This window comes from Channa argus, chromosome 15 (genome assembly GCF_033026475.1).
Source record: "Channa argus isolate prfri chromosome 15, Channa argus male v1.0, whole genome shotgun sequence".
Taxonomy (NCBI): Eukaryota; Metazoa; Chordata; class Actinopteri; order Anabantiformes; family Channidae; genus Channa; species Channa argus.
Genome location: NC_090211.1, coordinates 16,932,663 through 16,955,641, shown reverse-complemented (window position 1 = coordinate 16,955,641; position 22,979 = coordinate 16,932,663). Strand labels below are relative to the sequence as shown.

General features: G+C 37.3%; 2 long non-coding RNA genes and 1 gene segment (V, D, J or C); all 3 read left to right on the top strand.

Moving 5' to 3' along the window:
• LOC137100595 (uncharacterized) overlaps positions 1–22,979 on the top strand; it is a 115,854-nt gene that overhangs the window by 19,728 nt on the left and 73,147 nt on the right. The gene's annotated exons all lie outside the window — the stretch shown is intronic.
• LOC137100596 (uncharacterized) overlaps positions 6,488–22,979 on the top strand; it is a 29,829-nt gene continuing 13,337 nt past the window's right edge. The window contains exons 1-2 of the long non-coding RNA XR_010910935.1: positions 6,488–6,579; positions 6,659–6,699. This is a non-coding gene — a long non-coding RNA (uncharacterized lncRNA). The remainder of the gene's footprint in view (positions 6,580–6,658; positions 6,700–22,979) is intronic.
• Positions 16,679–17,718, top strand: LOC137100587 (immunoglobulin heavy variable 3-74-like). The segment is given in 2 exon segments: positions 16,679–16,721; positions 16,797–17,718. Coding segments are annotated over 2 exon segments (336 nt in total).

The following is a 22,979-nucleotide window of genomic DNA, read 5'->3' as shown; positions in this document are numbered from 1 at the left end:
TAGTGATATGATACTTAAACATTTATATGGTGTTGACATTGTCTTATATTGCTAAAAAGTTCAAACACAAATAGTAAAAACCACATTATTGTTTATTTTTCCAATATTAATAAGCTCAGATTCCTAATTAAATATGTGTATGTCTGTGTGTGACAGAGAGGAAAGAGCAGCAGCAGCTGTGATCATCCAATTATGAGTTAAATGGTTTATTTAAATGTGTAATCTGAGATCTACTTGACTACAGTCTGATTATCTGACCTCTTCCTAAACTGTAGGACCAATAACACAGTGCAATACACAGCAGAGGCTTTGGAGAAAGTGACTAAAGTGATTTTAAACTATGTCTGCAAATGTATGAAAACTATCTGAACTGTTTTCTGAGCTTCTTTTTAATAAAACAATTCCATGTTAGTTTCATATGGAAAAACAACTTGTTTTTGTTTCGCGAATGATCACGAGTTTCATTTACTGAGCAGTTGTTTTCCTCTGGGACATGAACCACCTTCTGTCCATCTGTACATACAGCATGTGTGGGGCAACAAAAATCAACTTTAAAATATTTTATATAAAATATAAAAATTCCAAGTAAGCAACTCTTTTGCACACAGAAGTGTGAATTTATTGCTGCTGCCAACACAATGAGTCATATGCAAAAACACTTTCATTCTTAACTTAACTCTCATTCATTCTTAACTTAACTTTTCATTTTTTTAACAGTATGCAAATGTGCTTTACTCATAAGGAGGTGAAGTGTGTGTGTGTGTCAGTGAGAGGACAGAAGAGCTCCCATCAGTTCAGCTTCACCATCAACCATGTTCTCTGTAGCTCTGATACTGCTGCTGACAGCTGGATCCTGTGAGGAGCTTTCAGTGGATTCTCACTAATAAAAACATTCGAAACACTGAAGATTCACATGAATGATGGAGATAATGTTGATTTCTGTTTCCACAGGTGTGAACGGTATTGACCTCATCCAGCCAGAGTCAGTGGTTGTGCAGCCTGGACAGACCGTGTCCATCACCTGTCAGGTCTCTGGTTATTCTCTGACTAGTAGCAGCTATGCAACAGGTTGGATCAGACAGAGTGAAGGAAAAGCAATGGAGTGGATAATGCATAGATATGGAGGAGGCAGCTTTTACCAAAATGATGCTCTGAAGAACAAGTTTCTTTACAACACATACACTTCTACTAGTTCTGTGAAATTAACAGGAAATAATCTGCAGCCTGAGGACACAGGTGTTTATTACTGTGTGCGTGTTACCTGGTACAGCTGGTTACACAGTGACACAAACCACCAACAGACCTGTACAAAAACTGGTTGATGGGAATGAACTGAACGTTCCAAGTTAGTAGAACATACAATCTCCTCAATATATAACCATATCTATTTATACATTTTAAATACTAAGTAGTAGTAACAATAAAAAGATAAAATGTTCTGATATTTAAGTTATTAGAGCACAATTATATTGTTGCCTTGAAAACATTCATATGTTTGTGGGGATGATAATAACAAAATAAAAGATACTTTAAATGTCAAAAACATCAAATGTGATAAATAAATTCTTTAATTTCACTAAATATACTGTATCCTGATTATGTGCTTTCACCTTGTGAGGAAGAGTTAATGCAAGACTCAGGTGTCTTTCACCTTTGCTTATTTGTCGTCAGAGACAGTCACCTTAGATCAGTTTATCTCACAGTATTTTTTTTTTTATTTTTTTTTAGTATTGATGGTCAGATTCTAATAATGTAAAACAGTTATATATTATTCCCTGTGATCCGTTGGGCAGTTTTCACCACCCGCTGCAGCAGATTTGCATAGACCCACCCACTAAACACAGAACTCAGAGAGGAAGAGGAGCAAACAGGGAAGGCTGGAGAACAACAAACAGGGCACAACAGCCCAGGGAACGTGACACCCTCCCTCTAAAATTGCAACCTAGGTTTGTCATCAAAAATCACATCTCCCATTCTATCAAATGTCACACTACATATCAATCCAAGTCCAATTACCCCACTTTAGTCAACACTTCCAACATAGAGGAAAGGAGTGCTACTTATCAGCCGTCACATTTTCTACCCCCTTCTTTTGCCACATATCAAGTCTGAAGCCCTGCGCTGACAAAGCCCACCTGATGAGGTGCTATGAATATACATTCTAGCCAGGAAGGTGAGTGGGTTATGGTCCCTGTATACAACAAGGGGTTTAGAATTGGATCCAACATAAATGTCAAAGTGTTTTTAAACAAGTAGTAGTGACAGAGTTTCTTCTTCTACAGTGGAGGACCAACGTTGATGGGGTTTGAACTTACATGAGAAGTCACAAACTGGGTGGTCTCTCCCTTCAGAATCCTCCTGATTCAGCACTGCTCCAACAGGAATGTAAAGAAATACAGAAATAATCTTTCAGTCTTAGAAAATAGGCCGCAGCTCCCCCGCGACCCAAATTGGTAAAGTGATTATAGATAATGGATAGATGGATAATGGTACAAGTAAGCAGAGGGTCTCAGAAATCATCTAGTCATCATCATCAAGTTTTTACTAGAAAGCAGACAAAAATGTGATGATTGGCAATAAATATATAAATCCAGTACAGGTTATAATAACAAATTTTTATATTCATGTAAAAATATATTTAATTACTTTTTCAAGAGATGAAACGTGGTGTGTTTCTCTTTGAGGGGGAGGAGTCAATGCAAAACTCTCATCTCTTCCATCTCTACATATGTTAGAGTGAAACACAGGGACTAAATCACTAACAGACTCACACTATACAGGACTGTAACTGACGTCTGTTACAATGATCAGACCCGATTATGTGGTTGTTGCTCTCTGCCTGTTTATTCACTTGTCTGGTAAGAACCATACCTTTATTTTAAATAAAAAACATATCATGTAGATAAACTGTGACTGATACTATAATGAGCTGTTGAAATTTCTGTAGGTACTGAAGGTCAAACACTGACTGAATCTGAACCAGTGGTTAAAAGACCTGGAGAATCCCACAGACTGACCTGCACATATTCAGGGTTCAGTAGTGATCCCGATGCTGCTTGGATCAGACAGGCTGCTGGAAAAGGACTCGAGTGGGTTGCTTACATCAGCAGTGGCAGTGGCAGCATCTACTACTCTAATTCAGTCAAAGGCCGGTTCACCATCTCCAGAGACAACAGCAGAAAGCAGGTGTATCTGCAGATGAACAGTCTGACAACTGAAGATTCTGCTGTTTATTATTGTGCCAGAGACTCACAGTGACACAGGAGGTTGAAACGCTGAACAAAAACTATTCATACAACAGCCTCAATAAAGTGATGAAATGATTAATTTGGGCTTTAGTTTCAATTCCCTCTAGTGTTTTTAGTCAGAACTGCAGCATTATGTTCCACATTGAGACTGACAACTTCAAACTTGAAACTTCCTTTGAGTCGATTTGTGAAGCTTAAAAACTTTGAATTTAATGTATTTAATTTGAGATGATGAGGTTAAAATGAGGTCAATATGTATTTTTAACAGCTTTCAATAAAATTGTGTAATGTGACCTGAAAACTAATTAGAATAAATGCTACATAAAAAAAACAAAGTGAGGATTTATAAATATTGCATAATCTCATGTTTGGTAAACTGGCTGACTGACCGAGAGCAGTAAGTGCTTCCAGAACCAATACTGATTTAGCCGACCCACTCCAGTCCTTCTCCAGCCAAACTCTAAGTTTGCTCAGTATGAACAAGAAAACCTCTAAGAGCTGAAAAGTGATGGACCAACAATGAATGTGTTGCTGAGCAAACTATTGAAATGAGGAGGATGATAATAAAGAGTGTTACATGATGCAACAATCATTGGGTCAGAGTGATTTAGTAACACTTTCCTCTCTCACTGGCAGCAGTCTGAAGACATTCCTGGCAACTGTTAACCACAAACCCTATAAATATTCAGTTATCAATAGGCCTATGTACATGCACACACTTTCCATTGTATGTGTGTTACTAACTTGTGGGATTTCTGAAATTAATTTACTCGAATTACAGTCTCAAGATTCATTTTTGTAACTTTGACCTGTTCCACTTGCTGATTTTATGCAGAGATGATGCAAATGAACACGTAATAAAATCCAGCTTTTCCAATTCAGTTCTAATTCAGTTTTCAATAATTGTTCATTTTTTACCAAGTTTCATGCATGTGAGGAGGAGTCAATGCAAAACCTCAGATGTCTTCTACTTATCTGTCTGCAGGGAGGTTGACAGAACAGTGGACACACAGTTTGACATGATGGACTATAGGACAGGACTGCTGCTTTTAACTCTCTGCTGGACAGGTGACACTTGTCACTATTTTTTGATAACTCTTGACTCTAAGTTGTGTTGATCTGATGCATGATTGCTTTGATCTTTTGACAGGTGTTGATGGTCAGACTCTGACACAATCTGAACCAGTTGATAAAAAGCCTGGAGAGTCTCACAGACTGACCTGTACAGCATCTGGATTCACATTCAGTAGCTACTGGATGCAGTGGGTCAGACAGGCTGCTGGAAAAGGACTGGAGTGGGTTGCTGCTATCAGTGATAGTGGTGGCAGCACGGACTACACTAACTCAGTCAAAGGCCGGTTCACCATCTCCAGAGACAACAGCAGACAGCAGGTGTATCTGCAGATGAACAGTCTGACAACTGAGGATTCTGCTGTTTATTATTGTGCTCGAGATTCACAGTGACTGAAGTTGGTTGACCTGCTGTACAAAATCCTACAGTTGTCCTGCTTAATGCCTGTACTTCAAGTAGTTGGTGACAAAGTTGCTGTACTGAAAAATACTCAGAGAACCAGAACTAGAAATGTGGTTATATAATTGATACAGTAACTGTAAAGTTTTATGTCTTTGCATATTCACCTTAAACATGATGTAGAGGAATGATTTCATAAACACTGTGTAAACATCTCTTATACAAACATTTTCCTTTGCACACAGACAGCAGATTTTACATATTGTCACAAAGGTTTTAGTTCCTAAAGCAGCTCCATGTTTTTATATGTGTAACATTTGTAGAAATGCTGATTTTGATCAATATGTTTTATTATCTGAATCTTCAGGTTGATCGCACTCCTCCACTAACACTGTTATAGCAACATTACTGGAATGTGTCTATTGCCACAGTGAAAATCTAATTAGATGCAGAACTATAAAAGATCAAATGAAATAATTTCAGGTGACACGTTGGTTTAGACAGTTTTTACTTTTAGAGTACAACTGATGGTCAATCTGTGAAACCTTAAAACTTATTTAATTCACTTCATATCTTCTTCCTGTCATTTCATCAGGTTGTACAGGTCATAGGATGGAGTCCATTGTTTCAAGCTGGGTCTTGAAAAAGTCTGTGGTCCTTCTAGGAGGGAGTACTGTAACATGTACTGCATGAGACAACATTCATGACGTTGGAGTATAAATTATATATAGTAAAAGGAACAGCCAGTACTATAAATGGACAAATAGAAATGACCAATAATAACAGCTAGAGGACTGAGGTGTAATATGTAGTATTTTGACAGTGACATGGTACAAGTAAGTAGAGGTGCTTTAAAATGATTTTTAATCATTTATTTTCACAAGAACTTAAATGGCTAAAAACAGTGATAGAAAAAGCTGATGTTGTGGAGAGAGAACAGATTGTATGAATAAAACCAATCTAGAATTAAATAATAAAGAGGCAAAATATGTTGAAAGACATTTTTAACAATACAATAATGTATAAAAATACAATAATAATTATCTAATTTATTTCAGAAGATGTGAAAAATGCGGTTGTTTCTCTTTGAGGAGGAGGAGTCAAAGCAAAACTGTCATCTCCTGTATCTCTACATGTTGTTAAAGAGTGAAGAACAGACAGACAAACAGTTGGGACAGAGGCAGTCGACATTTACAGTGATCGACAGGATTATTCGCTTGTTGTTCTCTGCCTGTTTATGACCTTGTCTGGTAAAGACAATCGCTTTTAGTGGGTCACTGACATAGTAGTGGTGACAACAGCTACATCTCTTACTCTAACTCAGTCCAAGGCCGGTTCACCATCTCCAGAGACAAGAGCAGAGATCAGCTGTATCTGCAGATTAACAGTCTGACAACTGAAGACTCGGCTGTTTATTATTTTGCTCCACAGACACAGTGACACAAAAGGAATCAGCGCTGTACAAAAACTGAAAAGTGTTCAAAACTATTGTCTTCATTTTACGTTCACATTAATAAATTGCATCGTGAACAAACTCAACACATCCTCAACAACCTGAATTATTCAGACAGGATTTTGTGTTCTTCTTTTCTCTTTTCACAGGAGACATGTAAATTACATATAAATACTCTACTTGCATGAGGTCTAATTAAAATCTTTTTGTGTGTTTTGGGGGCTGGTATTTACATATGTATACACGTACGTGTAAACATATGTAAATACCAGCCCCTGTTGGTCAAACCTTTAGAGGGAGGTCTATGCACTTAAATACAAACACTGTGGTCAGATTCTAAGTGATTATCAGGAGTTATTACACAATGAAATACACTGTCTGGGGTTTATTTGTTCTTCTTCTTCATGGTACGGAACACAAATCACATGTGCTCGAGCCTTTGTGGGCATGTGTGAATGGATGATGATCGTCTTTCTTTACTTACAGGTGTTTGGAGTGAGATCAAACTGGAGCAGTCTCAACCTGAGGTCAAGAACAGCAGGTTCAGTTCTGCGGCCTCTCTTATCCCATCTACACCCTCCCCCATAGTGATGCTCAGTTATGAAGGCTGCAAGTCTGTCTTTGTGTCAACAGTTGAGTTTGAACTCACTTTCTCACTTTAGATTAACTGAGTTAGTCCACTCATCAAATGACCAACTAATGATTAAACCGACTTCATATTTTCAACCTTAATTCACTTCATGCACGTTCTAAAGGAGGAGAAGTGAATTTAAAGTGGACATTATTAGAATAAAAACAACAGCAGACAGAAATGAAATCTTGAGCAGCTGTACAGAATCCTGCAGTCGTCCTTCTTAATGCATTTACAGGACTTCAAGTAGCTGGTGACACATATTGTTGCTGTAGGATTTATTGAGAGGACAAATTGTGTTTGATCAGAAATATTTTAAAACTAAAAAGATTGTAAAAATCATATTAATAACAGTTTGGTCATTCCGTAATAGATACAGTAACTTACAGTAACCAAGTCGTCTGTGTTGGATAATCACCTTAAACATGATGTTAAACAGAGCTTTCATAAACATTACTTGATAAATTAACCAGCAGACATTTTCCTTTGCACACAGAAAACAGGTTTTGCATATTGTCACACAGGTTGTAGTTCCTTAAGCAGCTCCATGCTTCTTCCTATCTATACATTTTATACATTGTTGATTTCAGGCAACATGTTTTATCATTATAACATGACATTACTAACAATTCCAGTCCTTTGTTATCACTCATTTAAGGTGCAGGACTAGAATTAACTTTTACAATGATTCACATTCATGTGTAAATAAAAAAACTTTTTTTTTTCATGTGAGACTAAGTGAGTTATTAAATATCATGAAAAACTATTTAACATTAACTTTCAATGATAAAGAAGAACACTCAGTTATAGCTTTGACATGGTTCAGTGCAAAAGTAGTAAAATAGTATCAAAACTAAAAAAACAGTGATAACAGGCTGAGCCACAGTGTGTGACCATCATCTGTCATGTTTTTATGCAAACTCAGTAATCGTCTCTGTGACACGGTTATAAAAGCATCACATGTGACTGTCAGTGGAGATTAAAGAGGATCAGAAGCTCACACCATGTTCTCTGTTGCTGTGATGCTGCTGTTGGCAGCTGGATCCTGTGAGTCTCTCTAGATTTGTCACAGTCTATGGTTCATCTTTTGCAATTTCACATGTTAATTTGTCTTTTTTTCAGGTGTGAAGTGTGAACAGTTGACACAGCCAGACTCTGTGACTGTGCAGCCAGGTCAACGTCTGTCCATCACCTGTCAGGTCTCTTATTCTGTGAGTGGCTACTACACACACTGGATCAGACAACCTGCAGGAAAAGAAATGGAGTGGTTTAGTAGAGACACAGCTGTCAAAGATTCACTAAAAAACAAGTTTAGTGTCAACTTAGACTCTTCCACTAACACAGTGACTCTAAGTGGACAGAATGTGCAGCCTGAAGACTCTGCTGTGTATTACTGTGCCAGAGAGTCACAGTAACACAAACCATCAGTACAGCTGAACAAAAACCCCTCAGTGTGTGAACACTTGTTACATGAAGCCACCAGAGGAGGAGCCCTCAGACCACGAATGACTTTAGATCATGAGAAAAAAAAAACTTTACATCATTATGTTTTCCACAGTTATGAACAGTTGAGTTGTAGTGATTTGATACTTAAACATTTATATGGTGTTGACATTGTCTTATATTGCTAAAAAGTTCAAACACAAATAGTAAAAACCACATTATTGTTTATTTTTCCAATATTAAGAAGCTCAGATTCCTAATTAAATATGTGTATGTCTGTGTGTGACAGAGAGGAAAGAGCAGCAGCAGCTGTGATCATCCAAACTTTGACAATTACTTTTTTATATTCAGTGAAATATGAAAACAGAGTTTAACATAAAAGCATCATTCAGTAATGATGAGTTAAATGGTTTATTTAAATGTCTAATCTGAGATCTACTTGACTACAGTCTGATTATCTGACCTCTTCCTAAACTGTAGGACCAATAACACAGTGCAATACACAGCAGAGGTTTTGGAGAAAGTGACTAAAGTGATTTTAAACTATGTCTGCAAATGTATGAAAACTGTCTGAACTGTTTTCTGAGCTTCTTTTTAATAAAACAATTCCATGTTAGTTTCATATGGAAAAACAACTTGTTTTTGTTTCGCGAATGATCACGAGTTTCATTTCCTGAGCAGCTGTTTTCCTCTGGGACATGAACCACCTTCTGTCCATCTGTACATACAGCATGTGTGGGGCAACAAAAATTAACTTTAAAATATTTTATATAAAATTAAAAAATTCCAAGTAAGCAGCTCTTCTGCACACAGAAGTGTGTATTGCTGCCAACACAATGAGTCATATGCAAAAACACTTTCATTCTTAACGTAACTCTCATTTTATTCAACAGTATGCAAATGTGCTTTACTCATAAGGAAGTGAAGTGTGTGTGTGTGTGTCAGTGAGAGGACAGAAGAGCTCCCATCAGTTCAGCTTCACCATCAACCATGTTCTCTGTAGCTCTGATACTGCTGCTGACAGCTGGATCCTGTGAGGAGCTTTCAGTGGATTCTCACTAATAAACACATTAGAAACACTGAAGATTCACATGAATGATGGAGATAATGTTGATTTCTGTTTCCACAGGTGTGAACGGTATTGACCTCATCCAGCCAGAGTCAGTGGTTGTGCAGCCTGGACAGACTGCAGCCATCACCTGTCAGGTCTCTGGTTATTCTATGACTAGTAGCAGCTATGCAACAGGTTGGATCAGACAGAGTGAAGGAAAAGCAATGGAGTGGATAATGCATCGATGGGGAGGAGGCACCGTTGAGCAAAATGATGCTCTAAAGAACAAGTTTCTTTACAACACATACACTTCTACTAGTTCTGTGAAATTAACAGGACAGAATCTGCAGCCTGAGGACACAGGTGTTTATTACTGTGTGCGTGTTTACTGGTACCGCTGGTTACACAGTGACACAAACCACCAACAGACCTGTACAAAAACTGGTTGATGGGACTGAACTGAACGTTCCAAGTTAGTAGAACATACAATCTCCTCAATATATAACTATATCTATTTATACATTTTAAATACTAAGTAGTAGTAACAATAAAAAGCTAAAATGTTCTGATATTTAGGTTATTAGAGCAAAACTAAATTGTTGCCTTACAAACATTCATATATTTGTGGCGATGATAAGATAAAAATAAAAGATACTTTAAATGTCAAAAACATCAGATGTGATAGATAAATTCTTCAATTGCACTACATATTTTGTACCATGATCATGTGCTTTCACCTTGTGAGGAAGAGTTAATGCAAGACTCAGGTGTCTTTCACCTTTGCTTATTTGTCCTCAGAGACAGTCACCTTAGATCAGTTTATCTCACTTTATTTTTTACTTATTTTTTTTTTAGTATTGATGGTCAGATTCTAATAATGTAAAACAGTTATATATTATTCCCTGTGATCCGTTGGGCAGTTTTCACCACCCGCTGCAGCAGATTTGCATAGACCCACCCACTAAACACTGAACTCAGAGAGGAAGAGGAGCAAACAGAGAAGGCTGGAGAACAACAAACAGGGCACAACAGCCCAGGGAACGTGACACCCTCCCTCTAAAATTGCAACCTAGGTTTGTCATCAAAAATCACATCTCCCATTCTATCAAATGTCACACTACATATCAATCCAAGTCCAATTACCCCACTTTAGTCAACACTTCCAACATAGAGGAAAGGAGTGCTACTTATCAGCCTACACATTTTCTACCCCCTTCTGTTGCCACATATCAAGTCTGAAGCCCTGCGCTGACAAAGCCCACCTGATGAGGTGCTATGAATATACATTCTAGCCAGGAAGGTGAGTGGGTTATGGTCCCTGTATACAACAAGGGGTCTAGAATTGGATCCAACATAAATGTCAAAGTGTTTTTAAACAAGTAGTAGTGACAGAGTTTCTTCTTCTACAGTTATGGAACAGTTGAGTTGTAGTGATATGATACTTAAACATTTATTTGGTGTTGACATTGTCTTATATTGCTAAAAAGTTCAAACACAAATAGTAAAAGCCAGTTTAATTGTTTATTTTTCCAATATTAAGAAGCTCAGACTCCTAATTAAATATGTGTATGTCTGTGTGTGACAGAGAGGAAAGAGCAGCAGCAGCTGTGATCATCCAAACTTTGTATACAACAAGGGGTTTAGAATTGGATCCAACAAAAATGTCAAAGTGTTTTTAAACAAGTAGTAGTGACAGAGTTTCTTCTTCTACAGTGGAGGACCAACGTTGATGGGGTTTGAACTTACATGAGAAGTCACAAACTGGGTGGTCTCTCCCTTCAGAATCCTCCTGATTCAGCACTGCTCCAACAGGAATGTAAAAAAATACAGAAATAATCTTTCAGGCTTAGAAAATAGGCTGCAGCTCCCCCGCGACCCAAATTGGTAAAGTGGTTAGAGATAATGGATAGATGGATAATGGTACAAGTAAGCAGAGGGTCTCAGAAATCATCTGGTCATCATCATCAAGTTTTTACTAGAATGCAGACAAAAATGTGATGATTGGCAATATATGTATATATTCAGTACACGTTATAATAACAAACTGGAAAAATATGGTGATTTTTATATTCATGTAAAAATATATTAAATTACTTTTTCAAGAGATGAAACGTGGTGTGTTTCTCTTTGAGGAGGAGGAGTCAATGCAAAACTCTCATCTCTTCCATCTCTACATATGTTAGAGTGAAACACAGGGACTAAATCACTAACAGACTCACACTATACAGGACTGTAACTGACGTCTGTTACAATGATCAGACCCGATTATGTGGTTGTTGCTCTCTGCCTGTTTATTCACTTGTCTGGTAAGAACCATACTTTTATTTTAATTAAAAAACATATCATGTAGATAAACTGTGACTGATACTATAACTGTTGAAATTTCTGCAGATGTTGATGGTCAAACACTGACTGAATCTGAACCAGTGGTTAAAAGACCTGGAGAATCCCACAGACTGACCTGCACATATTCAGGGTTCAGTAGTGATCCCTGGGTTGCTTGGATCAGACAGGCTGCTGGAAAAGGACTTGAGTGGGTTACTTACATTAGTGCTAGCAGTGGCACCATCTACTACTCTAACTCAGTCAAAGGCCGGTTCACCATCTCCAGAGAAAACAGCAGGAAGCAGGTGTATCTGCAGATGAACAGTCTGACAACTGAAGATTCTGCTGTTTATTATTGTGCCAGAGAGTCACAGTGACACAGGAGGTTGAAACGCTGTACAAAAACTATTCATACAACAGCCTCAATAAAGTGGTTTGTTCAGACAGGGTTTTGTGCAGTTCTGTTCTTATGTTCTCACATCATATACTAAATACAATACAATATATATATATATATATATATATATATATATATATATATAACATGTATTCATATGTTATAAATAAATGCATATAGAAGTTTTCAAGTGATGAATTTGGGCTTTAGTGCCCTCTAGTGTTTTTAGTCAGAACTGCAGCGGTATGTTCCACATTGAGACTGACAACTTCAATCTAGAAACTTCCTTTGAGTCGATTTGTGAAGCTTAAAAACTTTGAATGAATGTATTTAGTTTGAGATGCTGAGGTTAAAATGAGGTGAATATGTACTTTTAAAAGGTTTCAATATAATTGTGTAATGTGTCCTGAAAACTAATTAGAATAAATGCTACATAAAAAAACAAAGTGAGTATTTATAAATATTACATAATCTCATATTTGGTAAACTGGCTGACTGACTGAGAGTAGTAAGTGCTTCCAGAACCAATACTGATTTAGGTGATCCACTCCAGTCTTCTCCAGCCAAACTCTAAGTTTGCTCAGTATGAACAAGAAAACCTCTAAGAGCTGAAAAGTGATGGACCAACAATGAATGTGTTGCTGAGCAAACTATTGAAATGAGGACGATGATAATAAAGAGTGTTACATGATGCAACAATCCGTGGGTCAGAGTGATTTAGTAACACTTTCCTCTCTCACTGGCAGCAGTCTGAAGACATTCCTGGCAACTGTTAACCACAAACCCTATAAATATTCAGTTATCAATAGGCCTATGTGCATGCACACACTTTAATTGTATGTGTGTTACTAACTTGTGGGATTTCTGAAATGAATTTACTCGAATTATAGTCTCAAAATTCATTCTTGTAACTTTGACCTGTTCCACTTGCTGATTTTATGCAGAGATCGTGCAAATGAACACGTAATAAAATCCAGCTTTTCCAATTCAGTTCTAATTCAGTTCTCAATAATTGTTCAGTTTTTACCAAGTTTCATGCATGTGAGGAGGAGTCAATGCAAAACCTCAGATGTCTTCTACTTATCTGTCTGCCGGGAGGTTGACAGAACAGTGGACACACAGTTTGACATGATGGACTATAGGACAGGACTGCTGCTTTTAACTCTCTGCTGGACAGGTGACGCTTGTCACTATTTTTTGATTACTCTTGACTCTAAGTTGTGTTGATCTGATGCATGACTGCTTTGATCTTTTGACAGGTGTTGATGGTCAGACTCTGACACAATCTGAACCAGTTGATAAAAAACCTGGAGAGTCTCACAGACTGACCTGTACAGCATCTGGATTCACATTTAGTACCTACTGAATGCAGTGGGTCAGACAGGCTGCTGGAAAAGGACTGGAGTGGGTTGCTGCTATCAGTGATAGTGGTGGCAGCACGGACTACACTAACTCAGTCAAAGGCCGGTTCACCATCTCCAGAGACAACAGCAGACAGCAGGTGTATCTGCAGATGAACAGTCTGACAACTGAAGAGTCTGCTGTTTATTATTGTGCTCGAGATTCACAGTGACTGAAGTTGGTTGAGCTGCTGTACAAAATCCTACAGTTGTCCTGCTTAATGCCTGTACTTCAAGTAGTTGGTGACAAAGTTGCTTTACTGAAAAATACTCAGAGAACCAGAACAAGAAATGTGGTTATATATAAATGATAGAGTAACTGTAAAGTTTTATGTCTTTGCATATTCACCTTAAACATGATGTAGAGGAATGATTTCATAAACACTGTGTAAACATCTCTTATACAAACATTTTCAAGATTTTACATATTGTCACAAAGGTTTTAGTTCCTAAAACAGCTCCATGTTTTTATATGTGTAACATTTGTAGAAATGCTGATTTTGGTTAATATGTTTAATTATCTGAATCTTCAGGTTGATCACACTCCTCCACTAACACTATTATAGCAACATTAATGGAATGTGTCTATTGCCACAGTGAAAATCTAATTAGATGTCTAATTAGACAGTTTTTACTTTTAGAGTACAACTGATGGTCAATCTGTGAAACCTTAAAACTTATTTAATTCACTTCATATCTTCTTCCTGTCATTTCATCAGGTTGTACAGGTCATAGGATGGAGTCCATTGTTTCAAGCTGGGTCTTGAAAAAGTCTGGGGTCCTTCTAGGAGGGAGTACTGTAACACGTACTGCATGAGACAACATTCATGACGTTGGAGTATAAATTATATATAGTAAAAGGAACAGCCAGTACTATAAATGGACAAATAGAAATGACCAATAATAACAGCTAGAGGACTGAGGTGTAATATGTAGTATTTTGACAGTGACATGGTACAAGTAAGTAGAGGTGCTTTAAAATGATTTTTAATTATTTATTTTCACAAGAACTTAAACAGCTAAAAACAGTGATAGAAAAAGCTGATGTTGTGGAGAGAGAACAGATTGCATGAATAAAACCAATCTAGAATTAAATAATAAAGAGGCAAAATATGTTGAAAGACATTTTTAACAATACAATAATGTATAAAAATACAATAATAATTATCTAATTTATTTCAGAAGATGCAAATCATGCGGTTGTTTCTCTTTGAGGAGGAGGAGTCAAAGCAAAACTGTCATCTCCTGTATCTCTACATGTGTGTTAAAGAGTGAAGAACAGACAGACAAACAGTTGGGACAGAGGCAGTCGACATTTACAATGATCGACAGGATTATTCGCTTGTTGTTCTCTGCCTGTTTATGACCTTGTGTGGTAAAGACAATCGCTTTTAGTGGGTCACTGACATAGTACTGGTGACAACAGCTAGATCTCTTACTCTAACTCAGTCCAAGGCCGGTTCACCATCTCCAGAGACAACAGCAGAGATCAGCTGTATCTGCAGATGAACAGTCTGACAACTGAAGACTCGGCTGTTGATTATTGTGCTCCACAGACACAGTGACACAAAAGGAATCAGCGCTGTAAAAAACTGAAAAGTAAAAAACTATTGTCTTCATTTTACGTTCACATTAATAAATTGCATCGTGAACAAACTCAACACATCCTCAACAACCTGAATTATTCAGACAGGATTTTGTGTTCTTCTTTTCTCTTTTCACAGGAGACATGTAAATTACATATAAATACTCTACTTGCATGAGGTCTAATTAAAATCTTTTTGTGTGTTTTGGGGGCTGGTATTTACATATGTATACACGTACGTGTAAACATATGTAAGTGCCAGCCCCTGTTGGTCAAACCTTTAGAGGGAGGTCTATGCAAATCCATCCTTCTTCATAAACACCACTGCAGATCCTTTCTGTTACAACACTTAAATACAAACACTGTGGTCAGATTCTAAGTGATTATCAGGAGTTATTACACAATGAAATACACTGTCTGGGGTTTATTTGTTCTTCTTCTTCATGGTACGGAACACAAATCACATGTGCTCGAGCCTTTGTGGGCATGTGTGAATGGATGATGATCGTCTTTCTTTACTTACACGTGCTTGGAGTGAGATCAAACTGGAGCAGTTTCAACCTGAGGTCAAGAACAGCAGGTTCAGTTCTGCGGCCTCTCTTATCCCATCTACACCCTCCCCCATAGTGATGCTCAGTTATGAAGGCTGCAAGTCTGTCTTTGTGTCAACAGTTGAGTTTGAACTCACTTTCTCACTTTAGCTTCACTAAGTTAGTCCACTCATCAAATGACCAACTAATGATTAAACCGACTTTATATTTTCAACCTGAATTCACTTCATGCACGTTCTAAAGGAGGAGAAGTGAATTTAAAGTGGACATTATTAGAATAAAAACAACAGCAGACAGAAATGAAATCTTGAGCAGCTGTACAGAATCCTGCAGTCGTCCTTCTTAATGCATTTACAGGACTTCAAGTAGCTGGTGACACATATTGTTGCTGTAGGATTTATTGAGAGGACAAATTGTGTTTGATCAGAAATATTTTAAAACTAAAAAGATTGTAAAAATCATATTAATAACAGTTTGGTCATTCCGTAATAGATACAGTAACTTACAGTAACCAAGTCGTCTGTGTTGGATAATCACCTTAAACATGATGTTAAACAGAGCTTTCATAAACATTACTTGATAAATTAACCAGCAGACATTTTCCTTTACACACAGAAAACAGGTTTTGCATATTGTCACACAGGTTGTAGTTCCTAAAGCAGCTCCATGCTTCTTCCTATCTATACATTTTCTACATTGTTGATTTCAGGCAACATGTTTTATCATTATAACATGACATTACTAACAATTCCAGTCCTTTGTTATCACTCATTTAAGGTGCAGGACTAGAATTAACTTTTACAATGATTCACATTCATGTGTAAATAAAAAAACTTTTTTTTTTCATGTGAGACTAAGTGAGTTATTAAATATCATGAAAAACTATTTAACATTAACTTTCAATGATAAAGAAGAACACTCAGTTATAGCTTTGACATGGTTCAGTGCAAAAGTAGTAAAATAGTATCAAAACTAAAAAAACAGTGATAACAGGCTGAGCCACAGTGTGTGACCATCATCTGTCATGTTTTTATGCAAACTCAGTAATCGTCTCTGTGACACGGTTATAAAAGCATCACATGTGACTGTCAGTGGAGATTAAAGAGGATCAGAAGCTCACACCATGTTCTCTGTTGCTGTGATGCTGCTGTTGGCAGCTGGATCCTGTGAGTCTCTCTAGATTTGTCACAGTCTATGGTTCATCTTTTGCAATTTCACATTTTAATTTGTCTTTTTTTCAGGTGTGAAGTGTGAACAGTTGACACAGCCAGACTCTGTGACTGTGCAGCCAGGTCAACGTCTGTCCATCACCTGTCAGGTCTCTTATTCTGTGAGCAGCTACTACACACACTGGATCCGACAACCTGCAGGAAAAGGACTGGAGTGGTTTAGTAGAGACACAGATGTCAAAGATTCACTAAAAAACAAGTTCAGTGTCAACTTAGACTCCTCCAGTAACACAGTGACTCTAAATGGACAGAATGTGCAGCCTGAAGACTCTGCTGTGTATTACTGTGCCAGACAGTCACAGTAACACAAACCATCAGTAGAGCTGAACAAAAACCCCTCAGTGTGTGAACACTTGTTACATGAAGCCACCAGAGGAGGAGCCCTCAGACCACGAATGACTTTAGATGATGAGAAAAAAAAAAACTTTACATGATTATGATTTCCACAGTTATGGAACAGTTGAGTTGTAGTGATATGATACTTAAACATTTATATGGTGTTGACATTGTCTTATATTGCTAAAAAGTTCAAACTCAAATAGTAAAAACCACATTATTGTTTATTTTTCCAATATTAAGAAGCTCATACTCCTAATTAAATATGTGTATGTCTGTGTGTGACAGAGAGGAAAGAGCAGCAGCAGCTGTGATCATCCAAACTTTGACAATTACTTTTTTTATAGTCAGTGAAATATGAAAACAGAGTTTAACATAAAAGAATCATTCAGTAATTATGAGTTAAATGGTTTATTTAAATGTGTAATCTGAGATCTACTTGACTACAGTCTGATTATCTGACCTCTTCCTAAACTGTAGGACCAATAACACAGTGCAATAGACAGCAGAGGCTTTGGAGAAAGTGACTAAAGTGATTTTAAACTATGTCTGCAAATGTATGAAAACTATCTGAACTGTTTTCTGAGCTTCTTTTTAATAAAACAATTCCATGTTAGTTTCATAAGGAAAAACAACTTGTTTTTGTTTCGTGAATGATCACGAGTTTCATTTCCTGAGCAGCTGTTTTCTTCTGGGACATGAACCACCTTCTGTCCATCTGTACATACAGCATGTGTGGGGCATAAAAAATTAACTTTAAAATATTTTATATAAAATTTTAAAATTCCAAGTAAGCAGCTCTTCTGCACACAGAAGTGTGTATTTATTGCTGCCAACACAATGAGTCATATGCAAAAACACTTTCATTCTTAACGTAACTCTCATTTTATTCAACAGTATGCAAATGTGCTTTACTCATAAGGAGGTGAAGTGTGTGTGTGTGTGTCAGTGAGAGGACAGAAGAGCTCCCATCAGTTCAGCTTCACCATCAACCATGTTCTCTGCAGCTCTGATACTGCTGCTGACAGCTGGATCCTGTGAGGAGCTTTCAGTGGATTCTCACTAATAAACACATTAGAAACACTGAAGATTCACATGAATGATGGAGATAATGTTGATTTCTGTTTCCACAGGTGTGAACGGTATTGACCTCATCCAGCCAGAGTCAGTGGTTGTGCAGCCTGGACAGACTGCAGCCATCACCTGTCAGGTCTCTGGTTATTCTATGACTAGTAGCAGCTATGCAACAGGTTGGATCAGACAGAGTGAAGGAAAAGCAATGGAGTGGATAATGCATCGATGGGGAGGAGGCACCGTTGAGCAAAACGATGCTCTGAAGAACAAGTTTCTTTACAACACATACACTTCTACTAGTTCTGTGAAATTAACAGGACAGAATCTGCAGCCTGAGGACACAGGTGTTTATTACTGTGTGCGTGTTTACTGGTACCGCTGGTTACACAGTGACACAAACCACCAACAGACCTGTACAAAAACTGGTTGATGGGACTGAACTGAACGTTCCAAGTTAGTAGAACATACAATCTCCTCAATATATAACTATATCTATTTATACATTTTAAATACTAAGTAGTAGTAACAATAAAAAGCTAAAATGTTCTGATATTTAGGTTATTAGAGCAAAACTAAATTGTTGCCTTACAAACATTCATATATTTGTGGCGATGATAAGATAAAAATAAAAGATACTTTAAATGTCAAAAACATCAGATGTGATAGATAAATTCTTCAATTGCACTACATATTTTGTACCATGATCATGTGCTTTCACCTTGTGAGGAAGAGTTAATGCAAGACTCAGGTGTCTTTCACCTTTGCTTATTTGTCCTCAGAGACAGTCACCTTAGATCAGTTTATCTCACTTTATTTTTTACTTATTTTTTTTTTAGTATTGATGGTCAGATTCTAATAATGTAAAACAGTTATATTATTCCCTTTTTCACCACCCTCTGCAGCAGATTTGCATAGACCCACCCACTAAACACAGAACTCAGAGAGGAAGAGGAGCAAACAGAGAAGGCTGGAGAACAACAAACAGGGCACAACAGCCCAGGGAACGTGACACCCTCCCTCTAAAATTGCAACCTAGGTTTGTCATCAAAAATCACATCTCCCATTCTATCAAATGTCACACTACATATCAATCCAAGTCCAATTACCCCACTTTAGTCAACACTTCCAACATAGAGGAAAGGAGTGCTACTTATCAGCCGTCACAATTTCTACCCCCTTCTTTTGCCACATATCAAGTCTGAAGCCCTGCGCTGACAAAGCCCACCTGATGAGGTGCTATGAATATACATTCTAGCCAGGAAGGTGAGTGGGTTATGGTCCCTGTATACAACAAGGGGTCTAGAATTGGATCCAACATAAATGTCAAAGTGTTTTTAAACAAGTAGTAGTGACAGAGTTTCTTCTTCTACAGTTATGGAACAGTTGAGTTGTAGTGATATGATACTTAAACATTTATTTGGTGTTGACATTGTCTTATATTGCTAAAAAGTTCAAACACAAATAGTAAAAGCCAGTTTAATTGTTTATTTTTCCAATATTAAGAAGCTCAGACTCCTAATTAAATATGTGTATGTCTGTGTGTGACAGAGAGGAAAGAGCAGCAGCAGCTGTGATCATCCAAACTTTGTATACAACAAGGGGTTTAGAATTGGATCCAACAAAAATGTCAAAGTGTTTTTAAACAAGTAGTAGTGACAGAGTTTCTTCTTCTACAGTGGAGGACCAACGTTGATGGGGTTTGAACTTACATGAGAAGTCACAAACTGGGTGGTCTCTCCCTTCAGAATCCTCCTGATTCAGCACTGCTCCAACAGGAATGTAAAAAAATACAGAAATAATCTTTCAGGCTTAGAAAATAGGCTGCAGCTCCCCCGCGACCCAAATTGGTAAAGTGGTTAGAGATAATGGATAGATGGATAATGGTACAAGTAAGCAGAGGGTCTCAGAAATCATCTGGTCATCATCATCAAGTTTTTACTAGAATGCAGACAAAAATGTGATGATTGGCAATATATGTATATATTCAGTACACGTTATAATAACAAACTGGAAAAATATGGTGATTTTTATATTCATGTAAAAATATATTAAATTACTTTTTCAAGAGATGAAACGTGGTGTGTTTCTCTTTGAGGAGGAGGAGTCAATGCAAAACTCTCATCTCTTCCATCTCTACATATGTTAGACTGAAACACAGGGACTAAATCACTAACAGACTCACACTATACAGGACTGTAACTGACGTCTGTTACAATGATCAGACCCGATTATGTGGTTGTTGCTCTCTGCCTGTTTATTCACTTGTCTGGTAAGAACCATACTTTTATTTTAATTAAAAAACATATCATGTAGATAAACTGTGACTGATACTATAACTGTTGAAATTTCTGCAGATGTTGATGGTCAAACACTGACTGAATCTGAACCAGTGGTTAAAAGACCTGGAGAATCCCACAGACTGACCTGCACATATTCAGGGTTCAGTAGTGATCCCTGGGTTGCTTGGATCAGACAGGCTGCTGGAAAAGGACTTGAGTGGGTTACTTACATTAGTGCTAGCAGTGGCACCATCTACTACTCTAACTCAGTCAAAGGCCGGTTCACCATCTCCAGAGAAAACAGCAGGAAGCAGGTGTATCTGCAGATGAACAGTCTGACAACTGAAGATTCTGCTGTTTATTATTGTGCCAGAGAGTCACAGTGACACAGGAGGTTGAAACGCTGTACAAAAACTATTCATACAACAGCCTCAATAAAGTGGTTTGTTCAGACAGGGTTTTGTGCAGTTCTGTTCTTATGTTCTCACATCATATACTAAATACAATACAATATATATATATATATATATATATATATATATATATATATATATATATATATATATATATATATATATATATATATATATATATATATATATATATATATATATATATATAACATGTATTCATATGTTATAAATAAATGCATATAGAAGTTTTCAAGTGATGAATTTGGGCTTTAGTGCCCTCTAGTGTTTTTAGTCAGAACTGCAGCGGTATGTTCCACATTGAGACTGACAACTTCAATCTACAAACTTCCTTTGAGTCGATTTGTGAAGCTTAAAAACTTTGAATGAATGTATTTAGTTTGAGATGCTGAGGTTAAAATGAGGTGAATATGTACTTTTAAAAGGTTTCAATATAATTGTGTAATGTGTCCTGAAAACTAATTAGAATAAATGCTACATAAAAAAACAAAGTGAGGATTTATAAATATTACATAAACTCATATTTGGTAAACTGGCTGACTGACTGAGAGTAGTAAGTGCTTCCAGAACCAATACTGATTTAGGTGATCCACTCCAGTCTTCTCCAGCCAAACTCTAAGTTTGCTCAGTATGAACAAGAAAACCTCTAAGAGCTGAAAAGTGATGGACCAACAATGAATGTGTTGCTGAGCAAACTATTGAAATGAGGACGATGATAATAAAGAGTGTTACATGATGCAACAATCCGTGGGTCAGAGTGATTTAGTAACACTTTCCTCTCTCACTGGCAGCAGTCTGAAGACATTCCTGGCAACTGTTAACCACAAACCCTATAAATATTCAGTTATCAATAGGCCTATGTGCATGCACACACTTTCATTGTGTGTGTGTTACTAACTTGTGGGATTTCTGAAATGAATTTACTCGAATTACAGTCTCAAGATTCATTCTTGTAACTTTGACCTGTTCCACTTGCTAATTTTATGCAGAGATGATGCAAATGAACACGTAATAAAATCCAGCTTTTACAATTCAGTTCTAATTCAGTTCTTATTCATTGTTCAGTTTTTACCAAGTTTCATGCATGTGAGGAGGAGTCAATGCAAAACCTCAGATGTCTTCTACTTATCTGTCTGCAGGGAGGTTGACAGAACAGTGGACACAGTTTGACATGATGGACAATAGGACAGGACTGCTGCTTTTAACTCTCTGCTGGACAGGTGACACTTGTCACTATTTTTTGATAACTCTTGACTCTAAGTTGTGTTGATCTGATGCATGATTGCTTTGATCTTTTGACAGGTGTTGATGGTCAGACTCTGACACAATCTGAACCAGTTGATAAAAAGCCTGGAGAGTCTCACAGACTGACCTGTACAGCATCTGGATTCACATTTAGTACCTACTGGATGCAGTGGGTCAGACAGGCTGCTGGAAAAGGACTGGAGTGAGTGATAGTGGTGGCAGCACCTACTACTCTAATTAAGTCAAAGGCCGGTTCACCATCTCCAGAGACAACAGCAGACAGCAGCTGTATCTGCAGATGAACAGTCTGACAACTGAGGATTCTGCTGTTTATTATTGTGCTCGAGATTCACAGTGACTGAAGTTGGTTGAGCTGCTGTACAAAATCCTACAGTTGTCCTGCTTAATGCCTGTACTTCAAGTAGTTGGTGACAAAGTTGCTGTACTGAAAAATACTCAGAGAACCAGAACTAGAAATGTGGTTATATAATTGATACAGTAACTGTAAAGTTTTATGTCTTTGCATATTCACCTTAAACATGATGTAGAGGAATGATTTCATAAACACTGTGTAAACATCTCTTATACAAACATTTTCCTTTGCACACAGACAGCAGATTTTACATATTGTCACAAAGGTTTTAGTTCCTAAAGCAGCTCCATGTTTTTATATGTGTAACATTTGTAGAAATGCTGATTTTGATCAATATGTTTTCTTATCTGAATCTTCAGGTTGATCGCACTCCTCCACTAACACTATTATAGCAACATTACTGGAATGTGTCTATTGCCACAGTGAAAATCTAATCAGATGCTGAACTATAAAAGCT